The sequence below is a fragment of the Anopheles merus genome, chromosome 2R (genome assembly GCF_017562075.2).
Source record: "Anopheles merus strain MAF chromosome 2R, AmerM5.1, whole genome shotgun sequence".
NCBI classification, from domain to species: domain Eukaryota; kingdom Metazoa; phylum Arthropoda; class Insecta; order Diptera; family Culicidae; genus Anopheles; species Anopheles merus.
In genome coordinates this window covers 56789145-56804080 of record NC_054082.1, presented here as the reverse complement: position 1 = coordinate 56804080, position 14936 = coordinate 56789145, and the positions used below count along the sequence as shown (strand labels likewise).

General features: G+C 39.4%; 1 protein-coding gene across 1 annotated transcript; it reads right to left on the bottom strand.

Moving 5' to 3' along the window:
* Nucleotides 1-762: 762 nt before the first annotated feature.
* Nucleotides 763-3830, bottom strand: LOC121589925 (mucin-2-like). Its single transcript, XM_041909195.1, has 2 exons — nt 1277-3830; nt 763-1205 (listed from the first exon to the last, which is right to left on the bottom strand). Exon 1 carries the CDS (start codon nt 3757-3759, stop codon nt 1390-1392), a length of 2370 nt encoding a protein of 789 aa, XP_041765129.1. The 5' UTR covers nt 3760-3830; the 3' UTR covers nt 763-1205; nt 1277-1389.
* Nucleotides 3831-14936: the final 11106 nt, after the last annotated feature.

The following is a 14936-nucleotide window of genomic DNA, read 5'->3' as shown; positions in this document are numbered from 1 at the left end:
GTTTTTTGTTGGTTGTAACTTTCACTACCAGTCCTTTTAATTAAGCTGAATCCAAGGGGATTGATTGCCCTACGCATGAATTTATGTCTTGTGGTGGCTTGATATACTTTCGGCTAAAATGATATATCCCTTTACGATACTTCAGTAGTTTAAATTGTTATAAAAAGTTTTTCTTTTTTGAATTTGTTTTGTTTATATCTCTTAAATTCAGCGATTTTCATGCATTTTTTTTATAATGAGTGGGTTAAAAGTTCTTGTACTTTAATTTGTTGAACATTTATTGGCCGATATGTTCATGCCGAAACGCTGTTCTCTGTCAATTGGAAGATGCTGCTGCTGCTGTAAACCACACTTAGAAAGAGGTATTAAAGTTTTGGTATGAATAGTCGAGTTTAGTGCTCTTGAGTAAAACTCATCATTCTGGCTTCTAACCGGTACCGAACCGAACCTCACATAATAGCACCATTAGTGCTATCAGCGAAATGACCTTATGCGTTTAACAGTTTGGCGTATGCTACTTCATTTCACCATCGTCACAGTGACCACTAATTAATGAATCAATGTTAAGGAGCGATTGATGGTGAGTGTGGTATCGTAGCTTTTACCGGGCCGGCGTAGAAATTGATGACATAACAACACTTACGATGAAGATAATTTTAGAGCAACTCGTAGCATGTATGTCATGAGAGAAAATAATTAGATTGCTATGGCGATTTTCATGGGAATACAGAATACACTCTAATTAATCTTGCGTTTCTTGGTGAATATAAAAGATTTACTTTATTGTTATGACACTCTTTTTCAATCCATACGTGACAATAATCAATGTTCGCAGGAGATTAATTCAATGTCAGTATATTTGCATTTTCGTGTGGTGACATCTAGGAAGAGAAACAATCAAAGTCTGTTTACTGACGCTAATTTTCGACGTAGGTGGCTTTTAGTACACATCAGTGGATTCGTGCAATGCTCGCTCCAACGAAGTAACTATTGCGCAAAGTATGTGTTTCGCATGAATTCTCACATGAGGTAGAAATGAACACCATTCCCCATTAGTAAGCATGGTTCGGACGGACAGGCGCAGAACGAGTGAAGCTCTTCGTTAGGAAGCTGTTTCGTTGCTTGTGATGTGTTGTTGGTTTCAACCCCGGCAGTTCAAAGGAGCCATTGAAAGTGAATGCATCTTGATGTGTTGGTCAAACATTCTGAAATGGTAGGTGCAAGCCCGCTGTTATGAATGCATACTGACAAACCCATACATGTATTTTAGAATCACCTAGTCTTGAGTGCTAAAAGAATGCTGCCATCGTTTAACGTCGATAAGATACTGATGTATTGCCTTTTGTTCCCATCATTGTGATAAACTGAAAAATATAGTTTTGACTATGTCTAAAGTTTATTTAGCCTGTTTTTGTATTTGATAACGTCGATATCGTCCATCAGCTCGAAGCGGGGCGCATCAAAAGATGATTCATTAGCTGTTTCCTCCATTGTCGCATGCCGATAGGGATCTACGTTAAATTTGGGATACTTTTGGCGGATTGCTTTGCTGCTGTTGTTACTGATACTGCTTACACTGTTGTGTTTGGGACGTAGTCTATTCTTCAGTTGCTGTTGTAGCTGTTGGTTGTAATAGGCATCGAATGGGTCAAAATTATTTGGCTGCATCGTGCCGTAAGGGTCATCATCGTTCGCCGAGCGGCTGAGTTTGTTGCTACAGGTGAAAAAGTGGCCAATACTACCAAGTGCATTGTGAATTTCTACCCCCGATACGTAGATATATAAAGCGATGGCCGATGCAATGATAAATAGAACGATAAACACACCACTTAATGCTATCCATAGCGCATAGGATGCATTTGGTACCTTCACCATAGGCTCTGTTCCAGAAATATCAGTAGTGCTGGAGGAGTGCATTTCTGTAGTGGTAGAACGATCCCATGGTGTAGCTTGCGTAGATATTTCGGTCGTGGACAGCACTGAGGTAGTTTGTGTCGGTGGTACAGGTGGAAGATTTGAGTTGCTAGATGCTACGGTTGTACTGGGTGAGTGTACAGTGGACGAACTACTGCTGGGGGTGCTTATTATTGGACTTTGTGATGGGACACTATTTTCAGCAGTCGTTCCATTAAAATCAGGAATGCTTGTATAGGTGCTAGATATGGTTGGTGTTTTGAACGTGGTGGTAGTAGTAGTACGGCGTCTTCTTGTTGTTGTATTCATCACAGAAATGGTTGTACTATCAGGTGACTCCGACTTAGCAGTACTCACAGATTCCGTTGTGTGTATAGTAGATTGTGTGGTATATGGTGAATCGGTCATATCGGTTGTTGTTGTGAAAAATGTAATTGGTGTTGATGAGATAGCAGATGTTTTTATCGAAAATGTTGTAGGAACAGTAGTGGTGGAAGATGTCGTTGGCATTACAGTTAATGTACTTAAGGAAGTGTATGAAGTTGTGTTTGTTGTTTTAGAAACAGTAGTCGTTTCAGATGGAATGGGCACAGCATTAGTGGAAGATATAGCACTAGAAGTTATAGTTGTGGTAGGCGATGTATTACTAGTAGAAGAAGTAATTATATAAGTGGTAGTAGGTAAAGAAGATCGAAAGGTAGTTGTAGAAGCGATTGTTGTGAGAGGTCTTGTAATAGTTGTAGAAAGAGTTGGTAGCGTAGCCGTGGTAGCAGTAGATGCTGCAATAGTAGTTGTAGTAGGCATCATTGCAGTAGACGTCGTGGTAGTGATAATAGGGCTTGTTGAAGTGGTTGAAGGTAATGTACTGGTAGTTGTAGATGTGGTAGTAGTAGTAGTAGGTGTGGCAGTAGTAGTAGTAGGCGTGGTAGTAGTAGTGGTCGTGGTAGTAGTAGTAGATGTATTGAATGAGGTAGTAGTAGTTGGTGTGGTAGTAGCAGTTGTGGTAGTAGTAGTGGTGGTAGGTGTGGTAGTAGTAGTTGTTGTAGAAGTGGTCGTAGGTGTAGTAGTACTAGAAGTAGTCGTCGCAGGAGAAGTAGTAGTTGTTTGAGTTGTGGTAGTAGTGTACGGCAGGGTAGTGGTTGTTGTGGATGTTGTGGTACTTCTAGTTCGCCTAGTAGTCGTGTACGGAATCGATGTAGTCCTAGTGGTAGGCCTGCTTGTCGTCTCTGTCGTTGTGTAAAATTCATCCAATACCATACAAAATTCTTCCAGCACGAGAGGATTGAACACTGTTATGTACTCTATTGCCAACTCTCCATCTGCACTCATATCAGCTTGAAGCTGTATTCTCGCACGGCGTATTTCACGTTCCACCTTTCCTACAAACAAACTCCACGTAGATGTTTGCGCACGGGTTGTCCAATTTTGAGCCAGAAGTGGCTCTCCAAACTGATCCATTACATCTAAATCGTATACCATCAGGGTCAACAGGCAAGGATTTCTAAACATTAGCTGATAGATCATGCGTATCTCCGTGAAAGCGTTCATATAGAAACTGTTAATCGATTCCGTACAGCTAATACCGCGCACATCGTTTGAGAGGAAATAGGTAATGCGTTCACGAAACGGGCGAAACAAGGGTGACGAAGCGTATGTTCTTAGGCGAAATATCTCGCGAGGCGACCCAGAACACTGTTGCACCTTCCATGTATTTATGTCGTTGAAGTCGATACGCTCACAAATTGAATCCGCTGCACTGGATATTCGCACTGAGATAATTAACACAAGCACTATCGCAATCAGAATGGTTCCACCCCACCGAGTTTGTGTTGGATATGCCCCCATGTTAACCGGAAAGCGTTTGCGCAATATACGTATCGTTTCACGTTGAATCGTTTCCAATGTACGCACCTGTACTGAATAGCTGTTGGACTGCGGAGATCCGCAAACGAAGACATTTATCTTCCTTTGCTCATTTCTCACCAAAACATGAACACGCGATAGGCGCGATCGGAGATGGAAGATGTCAGATAATATTGGTCAAGTAGAAGTAGAGTTATGTTTGCCGCCAAACATTTGATAAAATTCTTGAAAAGTTAGCAGACAAGCTGACCTGATGTTTTTATACGAATTCAGAACCCGTTTCTGATGGACAAAAGCTACATCATGCACTATAGAAGCAAAGGAGAACACATATACGTCGTTGGACTCGTAGCATATGGTTGTCTTGTTGTTTTGTGTACGAGGTGTCCAATAAAGGTTATTACATTAAAAAACAGTCATGCGGTGAGCTATTTTCGTTACGTTATAAAAAAAATGTTAATGTAAACTGTATCATTCATTAGTACGATTGAACAAGATAATGTTGAAAAAGTAAAGATTGTCATTTCTGAACGACTATTATTGAACAGTCCAGTAATAAAGCTTCTTTTAAAAGTAAGGTAATTTTAAATTAAGACGTGAACAAAGTGAAATAAAGTAGAAAGTACATTACGTTTCATATTGGGAACCAACAGTTAAAAATACTGATGATCAATATTATGTATGTTGTGCTCATCGAGCCGATCTCGTGGTACAGTCGGCAACTCGTACGACTTAACAGCATGCTCGTCATGGGTACAAGTCCTGAATGGACCGTGCTCCAGTACGTAGTACTGACTATCTTGGTATGGTAATCAATAAGTCACTGAAAGCCAAGCCTACTAGAGGTACAGGCATGCCTTAACCGACAACGGTTGTTGTGCCAAACAAGAAGAAGAATATTATTTATGTTATTATTGTAGTATATGCTAATGTTATATAGCATGTGAGTTTCGTTATAACTATTACAACACATTTGCCCGCAAAACAGTTGCAAATAAATAAAGTTTGTGTTCTACAAATACATATTTTGCTTTACAAAACAATGAGTAAATCAATAGACAGCTAAGCTCAATAATACATTAGCCTAGATCAGCGGCCGGCAAACTTTGCGTCCGAAAATTGCAAATTGCAAATTGTTAAGCCCAGAGCAAAATTGTGTGAAAGTTTCATGAAATATATATAGATGTAAGGGGACCTGGGGCAAAATGGTTAGGTGTGGCGAAATGGTCACCTGCTTTTTGGCAAATAAACACGTTTGTAATGACTTCTTATTATTGAAAAACTTCAAATACAATGTTTAAAGCCTACCATGAAAGTTTCATAACCTTAGATTTCAAAATAAGTGAATAAAGTAGCAAATAAAATGTCTGCTAAAAACGATGAAATTTTTACCGTCTCGAAAATAAGCTTTTGTGAGAATTTAACAAATAATTAGAGAAAAAAGAATGTCTATCCAGGCACATGATGTGGATCTATGGTTTATGTTAAAAAGTACCCATTTTATTTTAATGTAAAGTTTTTAAAGTTGGTCGTTCCAGCTTGGGGCAAAATGGTCGGTATGTTGAGCTCCATGAGGCTGTGGTATACGCAAATATCGCTACAATATACTAGCTTTATATAAATAAAACTGTATTGTATGTATGCTATTATCGACAAGAAAAATTATTGACAACTCGGGAATAATTGAAATATTAAAGCATTTTACTAAATTATGCAGCAATCACTTTAATATTTAACTGAAATTTATACTCTCACAATTCTACCAAGTTGCAAGAGCTTAAACCAAAGCCTAAAGTCCAATGTTGGGGTCCATCCATTTTGACCCTTGGTTTTGATGTGTTTTGACATTTCGTGTAAGACCATTTTGCCCCAAACCAAGATAATTTTACCCCGCTTAATACATTTTCACGACTTTTGACGTTGATTTTTAAAATTCGTTTTAAACATATAAACAGTGGCAGATCTAACGGTAGGCGGACTAGGCGGTCGCCTGGGGCCCCGCCGATTTAGGGGCCCCGTAGATCGCTAGACTATAGTATGCCGTAAGTATTACATGTATGCCGTATAGACAAAGTACTAGCGACAAAGGCCCCGGAAGCCCCGAGGCCGGCGAATCATTTGCCCGCCCCCCCCACCAGCAAAAAAAATTGATCCTGTAACAGATTATCGTAGGGGCCCGACAGCATTTCAAGTTTACTGTTCAATCTCCCTACAGCAAGTTCAGTGCCAGTACCCACTCTCCCCACGTCATGCGGCTGCATGCGGCTCGCGAGCCGTACTTTGCCGATAGCTGGCCTAGATCCATTATGGTGGTTGTGTTATTCTAGACAAATATAAATAATAAAGCATTTAAACAATACGGCCTTTCTGAACCGTTTCTCATGTTTTTATTCATAAATAATACATACCAAATCCTGACCGTGCGGCTACACGAGGTGAAATATACAGCGAAATGAACTATTTGACAGGTGGAATATCTGTCAGATAACGGATCACAGCAACCAGCTGATGTGCAATTTAAACAAATAACGTGTAGAAAATCGTAACAAAATCCATTAAGTATTTCGTAAAATCCTTATATCAAGTATTTCGTCATTTTCAATCAATAATTTACCATTTCTTCCAATAAGCGAATGTTCTGCGTAAGAAAATATTCTTTTAAAGTGAATTTTGAAAGCGGATGTTGTATCTCCCCCAACCTTTTAGCTGTATCTAAGATATTTCACCTATCAAATAGTTCATTTCGCTGTTTATTTCACCTCGTGTAGCCAGGCGGTGATAGTATTGTTTCTATGCACTCAAAAATGTTGTAAGTAAATATAAATACGAGTAATTTCCCCTTGTAACATAGTTTCTACTTTTCGGATGGTGTTGAAAAATTAATGAACAAAATCTGCAAGTTTCAGCCATAATGATTGTGCAAGTTATGTGAAATGAAGCTTAAAAGCTTCTGTGAGTGCATTAGTGTTTTTTCTCATTTATCTTGTTATTTCTTATTTTTAAATTAAAAAGTTGCTCTTCAACATTTACAGAACTACAGAAAAAAAATCCTATAAAAACTCACATAAAAGTTTTTATTGTAGTATTCTATATAGTATTGTTGATTGTTATTATTGTAGTCAACATTATGCGAAGGAAATTCTACAAAAAAAAAAACTATGCACTCGCTGTGTCATGAGATTGGCAATTAATAATGACACCTCCATGTGTGACGAAACGATTAACATCTGTGCGACCAACTCGAAGCATCTTAACAAATGATATACTCGTACAAGAGCTTGAACATAGAACATGAAATGGGTCCGCTACAACAGCTACGATGAAGGTAAGAGCATGTATGCAACGTGCCAAACCAAGAAGAGGTATTAATTCAATGGTTGTGTAACAACTTCGAAGAGTAGAATGGTGTACGATGAATTATTCTTCATTGTACATTCTAACAGAAGTAATTAATATGCAAGCTACGATAGAGCATTGATTGAAGAGACTCAAACTACAAACTTGCTGTGCTTGAAAGATTTTAATGTAAATGGTGGGAGGGGGGGGGGGGCTAATCACAGCGCAACTTTTAACATAATTTGATAACTTTTATAATAGTTAAATGTTGGTAAATATTAAAGAAATATTACGTAAACATTTTAATTATGTATGTAATAAATCATTACTCAAATTCATTCTGAACGAATACAATTTTAAATATTTCACTGTATAACAAAGTCTTTAAAAATACAATGGAAGACATTTACCTGCACAAATGAACGTATGGCTTATTATAAAACACTATAAACATGATAGCAACTAAACTTACTAAATTTACATACATCTTTACATAAACCGCTTACCGCCAAAAATGGCGCGCTCCGGAAAGGTTCACTTTCCCCTCATTTTGGTTCATGATTGCATTCATTTCTCGCTCTTTATTGCCACTGTAGGTAATTTGAACTTTTCCTTACATCTTGTCACAGCTGATGCTACTAAATTCGTTCTTTATTTTTGGAATGCTTCTTCTTTATACATGTATTCATTATTCCGAAATTTTCACGAAGTAACTAGACGGCTAGTACAGAAAAGCAGAGAAAAAGCCGAATGCTTCAAAAGACGAAGCCGAGGAAAGCTGCTGGAGTCAGTTCCCCATCGCACATGTCACACGAAACAAGTCCTTCGTCAGTTTCTAGCGAGCTTTCGGTTGACGATGTTACTGGCTGTAATGGTAACGATCCAGGATCGATTGCAGAGCCTTAACTGTAGTGATTTAATGTATATGTGGTAATGGTTGTGCCAATGCTACGGTATGCATATCTGCAAGCATCCTGACTAACCGGAAGTTCAAAGAGGACTGTGCAGTGGGTGAGCCGAAAGCAAATGAATGGATAGCAGCATCGATCATCGTCTTAGTTGTTTGTGAATTCTGAAAATAATTTATTTTTACGTATTGCTGCACATGCAAATCCAGTGCTTACCTCGTAAGGAGTGATGCAAAACACCAAGTGGAGCAAGCGACTAGTCTAAGCTATAAACACAAGTGTCACGATTCACAGGAAGCCCTCTGGCGTGGCGAAGCAAATGTGGCATTAAAACAAACCAACAGGCCAGCACCACCAATACAACGAGCGAATGCGATTCTTCGGTGGACGTTGATGTCATAAGCTCGGAACTGGGCAACGTGTAATGGTGAAACGTTAATGGAGAAGCTAGCACATAAGTCCTAGCGAATGTTGCTAGTGCGAAACTTTGCGCGGGAAGGGCTGGTGATTGTAATCTTGGCAGCTTGTGAATAAAAGATGAGACTCTGTTGCGTGCCCACGTGTCGGTTTGTTTGTGGCCGGCTAGAGGGATTGATCCGTCTGATAATGCCTCTATCCGCCAGTATTAGCACTCCATAACTATGCGTGTGTAGCTATTTGAATAGTGCGTCCAAATTATAAGCGTTGTATTCTATCGAAGCCGGGGGTTAGAAGGGATTGATTGTGGGACGATATAAGTGGTTGCTTCTCACGAAATGAAAATTTGATCATTCATTCAATGCACTGAGAAAAATAGCTACTTACAATGGGTAGCGAATCTGCTAGCAGCTGCCCTGGAAACGGAACAAATAGTGCAACGGTTGTTTTCCACAGAGCAGCACACATTCCGTCGGTCGTGGCAAAAAACTCATCATAAAATTATTATTTCCAGTAAATTCTTTACCAGTGAATTCTTTACCCCTTTTTCGTTGATCCATCACCGTCAACGTTCTCGGAAGACTTCAAATCAATTCTTTTTCATCGGTGTTGCTCCAGTTAAGTGAAAAACAAAACCCAACCATGCTCTAACGATCCACGGATTTCTGATAAACTTGGTCGTGACTGTCGCACACAAACGTTATAAGAACCGTAAAAACAACTTATGTTCCGGGAGCAACACCCAGTGAATGGTAAAATAATATATTACTAGTGCACACAAAAAAGAGTTGTCTGAAACAAGCAAATCTTTCGTGTGATCGAACATCGAGGAAAGAAAGCACAACTTTTCCATCAACAGCACATGGTTCTGACTCGATGTGGCAAAATGCAATTTCCTAAATCGCAAAAACCATGTCCACGGGAGCGGTGCACGGGCGAGTGAAAGAAAGTGATTTCCATTCGACATCAAGTCTCGTGATGCCTAGGCAGCAGAGTTGGAAAAGTGTACTAAAAAAATAATTTTCTCCGGTGGTTTCCTCATACAACTGCTGCTTCTCGAATCATCACAATCGCTTCAATCACCGCGTCGGGTGTCCTGCCCGAAAGTAACCCGTTAAGGGTTACTGGTGGCGTAAACTTACGGAACCATCGGCTCTATCAAGAAAGAAAAGCGCTTACTCGTTCGAGTGTAAATATTCCTTAACCGGAAGCCAAAGTTCGAACTTGTGTTGTTCTGCTCAGCGTAAAAAACCCGAAAACGCGAACAAAAATACCATCCGAATAGGACGTGCGGTGTTGGTGAAGTTTGTGCCTTACGGGATTGTGTCGAAAGAAGGGACAAAGTTATAATTTCCATAGTAACTATTTTTATTTTAATCTTTAGTAGAATCTACTATTGTTAAATGGCGTTATTTGAGAGCGAGGGAGAGCTCACGGAAAATAACTCGAAATTTATTTTATGACATCATTAAGAATAGATATTTTTATCCAGAAAGAACGATGTGGCTTGTATTGCTGTCTTTTAATATTGTAGTGGAATAGCGTTTCTTAGCACTGAATGCTGTTATACAGCGCGTTTTGTGATCATTTATTTATTTAGCATGAAAACCAGTGAACCAGTTGGTGCGAATAGTGTGTGTGAATTTTAATTTCAAGTGCAACAGTGTAAATGTATTTCGTGTATGATAAATTAAACATCATTATGATAGCTAAACAAGTTTGAAAAAAATGCATTCAATTACATTGCACTTTCCGCCGTTCGACGGGCAACGGAAAGCCGCGCTTGTGCATCTGCACCTAAACTAAGGTAGCGTGTACTATCGTGTTTGGTGTACTATTTCGATTAAGGGTGTGGTTTCGTATGCGTGTGCAACTGAAGCCCCAATCGTATCTGGAGGCTAAGTTATAACAGAAACAGGAGCAACAGCAGCAGCAGCAGCAGCAGTACAGGGAGCTGAAACAAGCCATCATCCCATTTGAAGCCAATTCCCGCCAGGATGGACATCGATATCATCGATATCCGGACACTAGGCTACCTTTCCAGTACAAGCACGGTAAGGTTGGATTTTTGGTTTTCGATTTGACAGCTTCCGTTATTTGGCGTTCCCGACGGCAGCGAGGCAAATATTTGCACCCATTCTTTTCCACCATTCATTCTCGACCGAAATGTTGAGCAAAGCTGAACCAATTCAATCAATTTGAAGTCAGGCAGCACTGGTACTGGTTCTATAGCGATTCAAATCCGACGTAATGCCGAATGAATTTGATTTTATAATTCCACATAATCCTTACGCTCTGTTCTGGTTGATGGATGCAAGTGAAGGTGCAGAATCATATTGGACGCAATAAAAATTGGCTGAAAAAAATGAACTGAGATTATTGTACCACAATACACAATGTTCCATTTATTTAATTTGGTCTATTTTCCGCACATTCGTATACTCCCAGTACATATATTTGATCAATATTAAAAATGTAAGATTGCTGATATTAAATTTATTCAATCTAGCTCTTGAATTGAAATTGCTATGAAAGATAGATAAACATAAAGAAATCGTAATTAACGGTAAATGCTGATCAGATCAATTTTGAAAAAAAAAAATAAAATGGAACAGCATTTAATATCAACATAATCGAACGTATTTTTTAAACTTATAATGCTGTGATATCGAGATAATCTTTCATTGCAAAAGAAGTTAATGTGCATTGTAGAGCATTTCATACGTTTTGGCTTTGTAATTGGCAAGATCTCATTTCAAACAAGCTCTTAAATTTGTGCTGTGAAACATTCCAACTGTCGTTGTAGGCTGTGAGACAAAGTTAATATGTCTCTAGATGCCTTGTTAGATACACCAACTAATGTTTCGCGAAATGGAAAACTTCCTCAAGGACAAGAAACGATTTGTCAACGCTTATTTGTCCAATTTTATAACTGTTTTGTATGCAAAATTAGCTGCTTCCACTTCGGAATTCGCATCGAATGGGCGAAAAGTTATTTCGTAAACACTGCTCACACAGTCACGGTACACAGAAATCATAATAATTATACCCGGCGCCTCCATGGTTGTTTGCTACAATCAGTGCTTCATTACCATTATTTATTCGATACCACACTTCTTACGGACTCTCATAGCGCAGGGATCAACGGAGTCGAGCAGGAAAAGAAGAATCGTTGGTGGAATCGTTCTGTTTCTCGAGAACACCAAAGCCTAACCGAACGTTGAACCCATGTTTGAGGGTCCTTCTCGATCTGCGTCTGCTGAAAAATCTTGCTAATGTAGTAGAGAAGTAGAATGAATAAAAAGAATTATCATCAATTAACTTGCGAATGGAACGCTGTCAGTATACCAGCAACAGATGGGCTTAGAGGCCTAGGGAAAAGGAAAAGCGTACAAGATAATTTGTTTATCTGGTAGCGCATAAATCGTGGTCAGATTTTTCCTTCCTCAAATTTTCGTGCTGGTTCCGGCACTGAGCTAAGTGGTGAAACGTTCGCTATATCGCTATAACGCTGCCGTGTTGCTAAACAGTAGGAAATTATGTCGAGAAAATTTTACTTCGAAAGCCCCTCGGCTTAGGGAATGTTTTTACAAAGAACGAAAAAAAGTTACCATACCGGTGGTACGTTTGTGAGATTAAAAGTGGCAAGCGTTATTGGGAGAAAATTTATCATCATCATCTCTGACATCAATGAGGGTCATAATTTGGATTCCCTTCGGCATTGTGACTTTCGCGACCGGACACAAGTATGGTTCCATCCCCGAGGTCCATTAGTAGAAACGAAAGTACGTCTTATTTTTATGACTCGCCTTCCTTCTATTCTTTACACAAAATGTGGTATGAGGTAATCTGCGGAAGCTTCCATTTCTAGCAAGGAGCAACACCTCAGCATTTAAATGCGCGGTAAAAGCATCTTGCAAAGAGACGTCAAAAGGGGATCCGTTCGTATTCGTAGCACGGATCTTGTTTGTAGGGCGCCATCGAGTTTTGTTTCATTTTATTGTAAATATCACGCAAATCGTCTATCTAACAAGTCGACGTTGACAGGCGCTGAACTGTTGAGCGCTAGGCTAGGTTTCATCGAACCTTTAATTGCATTTTAACTGTTGGTTTGTTGTTTGTTGGTGTGGTGAAAATCGAACCGCTTGCGACTGTGTTGCGCCATAAAAATTGATGACAACAATTTAACCTCGTATTGTAACTCATTTTTTGCACTTATTTTTGGTGGCTCTCAGCCATCTATCTTAATTCGTTCTATCGAAGTTATTTTGCAATCGATGTGAGAATATGTTACAGTGGCATCGATTGGCGATACTGTCAGTAGAGAAATAAATTTCCCTCCGGCACGTAAATGATATACTACCAATTTCGTAGGTAAGGAGTGCAATTTGAATCCATTTGTCACCGTTTCCGTGATTGTTCTGGGTTCGCCCATGATGTCTGAAAGATGCTGTTGGTTTATCTCAGAAAGATGGTCATGGGTAAAGCAGGTATCGTAGTAAAGTTTAACACTTTTGTCTTTGAATCGTATGCAAGTTTTGGTTTGCGTTGTATCTCGCCATTTGTTTCTAAAAAGTGCTGTGAGAATAAGAACTTTCGTAGTAGTCGATAGATTGTACGACATTAAAATATGTGTAACGTGCTGTATTGTCATAAAATATTAAATTATTAAATAAATATATATATATATATATATATATATATATAGTGTTGGCTTTTCTTCGAATGAAACAACAAAACATTTTCCGAGCTGTAATGTAGCGTCAGAAAACGCAACAATATAACAAAATTTCCGTAAACATTGACATGAAGTGGAATGTGATTTTCTCAAAAACAGCTCAAAACCGAATGTGTCACGCAATAAATTCATCGACCTTTCCCTACTTTTGTAACTTTCTTTTACTACATGCTCGCATTCTGAAATGTACACTTGAAGTAACGAGTTTTGCACAGTTCGTTCTAAACTGGCTGCGGGATAAGCAGTTGTGGGCCGCGATCGAGCAGCGCAATGCCGTATTTTAATCAATCAAACGCCATTCCACGTTAGCACACCCGCTATGTTATACGGCAGGATTGGGGAAGTAAGCTCTTTTGGATGGCAAGGTATGACCAAATGTGTTTTGTCGTTTGGTAGCTTCTTCTCCTCTCTTCTCTCCTCTCTCTCTCTCTCTCTCTTGCTCTCTCTTTCCCTTGGTTTTCGGAAACTTTAATATTATTTTAAAGTGGAAGTCTGATACTAATGATTTCAAAGGCATTTTGCAGAAAGTAGGTCAAACAAACTTGCACTAGTTTTTTGGCGGTTGTAAACGGCTCACACTCAATCCCAGTGGAAGCGATAAAAAAGGACCCTGACAGCAGCACCTTAAAAGGCCGACGAATTGACGTTTAATTTCCTCTTAATTGCTGCCAGTGTCATGCCGTCGACGATACGTTCCTTGGTATGATATTAGTGAAGCTCTAGCCAGCTCTAAGCTCTGAACAAAAAGCTGCACAACTGAGGAACGAAGAATTTGAAACGAGCACGCCCAAAAAGTGTTCGAAAAGAAATACCAAGGTTGCAAGAACCCATCAGGGGTCTGTTGGAATCTGGGAAAAGTATCGATTGATAAATAAAAAAGGACAGTAATGACTTTTCGCTTCCGGTGCGCCTAATGGTGTACGTTAGCTAGAACGATCAACTTTACAGGCAAACCAGAGCTTTGAACCAGCCAGTCAGTTTGAACCACTGGCTAGTTGATCAAATTCTCCTAGCCTCTATGTATTGTGGCCCAATGTAGCGAATAAATGAACCATCAATCAGCGCTCTTTTGTGTTGGTCTGGAAACGGAAGAAGAAACAATGTATGTGAACAGTGATATCGCTGCAAAAAAACAGACCTAGCGTTACGATGTTCTGGTGTAGATTGACAATTGATTAAAATGCGCACAGGCGAACGAGAAATAAGAAACGGTTCTCTCACAGCGTAGCAGACGCTGAAACAAACGCGGCACGAAAAAGGCAAAATTACACAATTTTTATCTCAGTTTGAAACAGTTGGTTTGAGTTCTGCCCTTGAGTTAGGGGTAAACGAGTAGAGCAAAAAACACGAACGTTACTAGTACAATATGTTAGTACCGTACATAGAACGTATTACACTACACGAATCATAAAACCTCGGGTTACAAAATCCTAGAGAGACGAAAGAGTGATGTATTCATTGGTAGTGATTACGTTTCGCATCACGTTCAGTCGTAATCGAATTGGTTTCTAAAATGATTTTGAATACCGCAGCCCGTGTCACACACGTCGTGAGAGGTGATTGAATACCTTCGCAATAGATTAGCGTTCGCTGTATGTACTGTACTATGAAGTTATACTATTGGTACCGTGCGGGGATGTAACGGTTGCAACGTATATACAAAAGATACACTTTTTTATTTCGTTCTTCCGAGCGCGATGTGACATTTCTTTGGGCGGTTAGTGCAGTTTTGACACTACCGACACTGCCACTACCGTATG

What these genes read in the sequence shown, in the direction of transcription:
- LOC121589925 (XM_041909195.1), bottom strand. Translation starts at nt 3,759, where the DNA reads ATGGGGGCATATCCAACACAAACTCGGTGGGGTGGAACCATTCTGATT.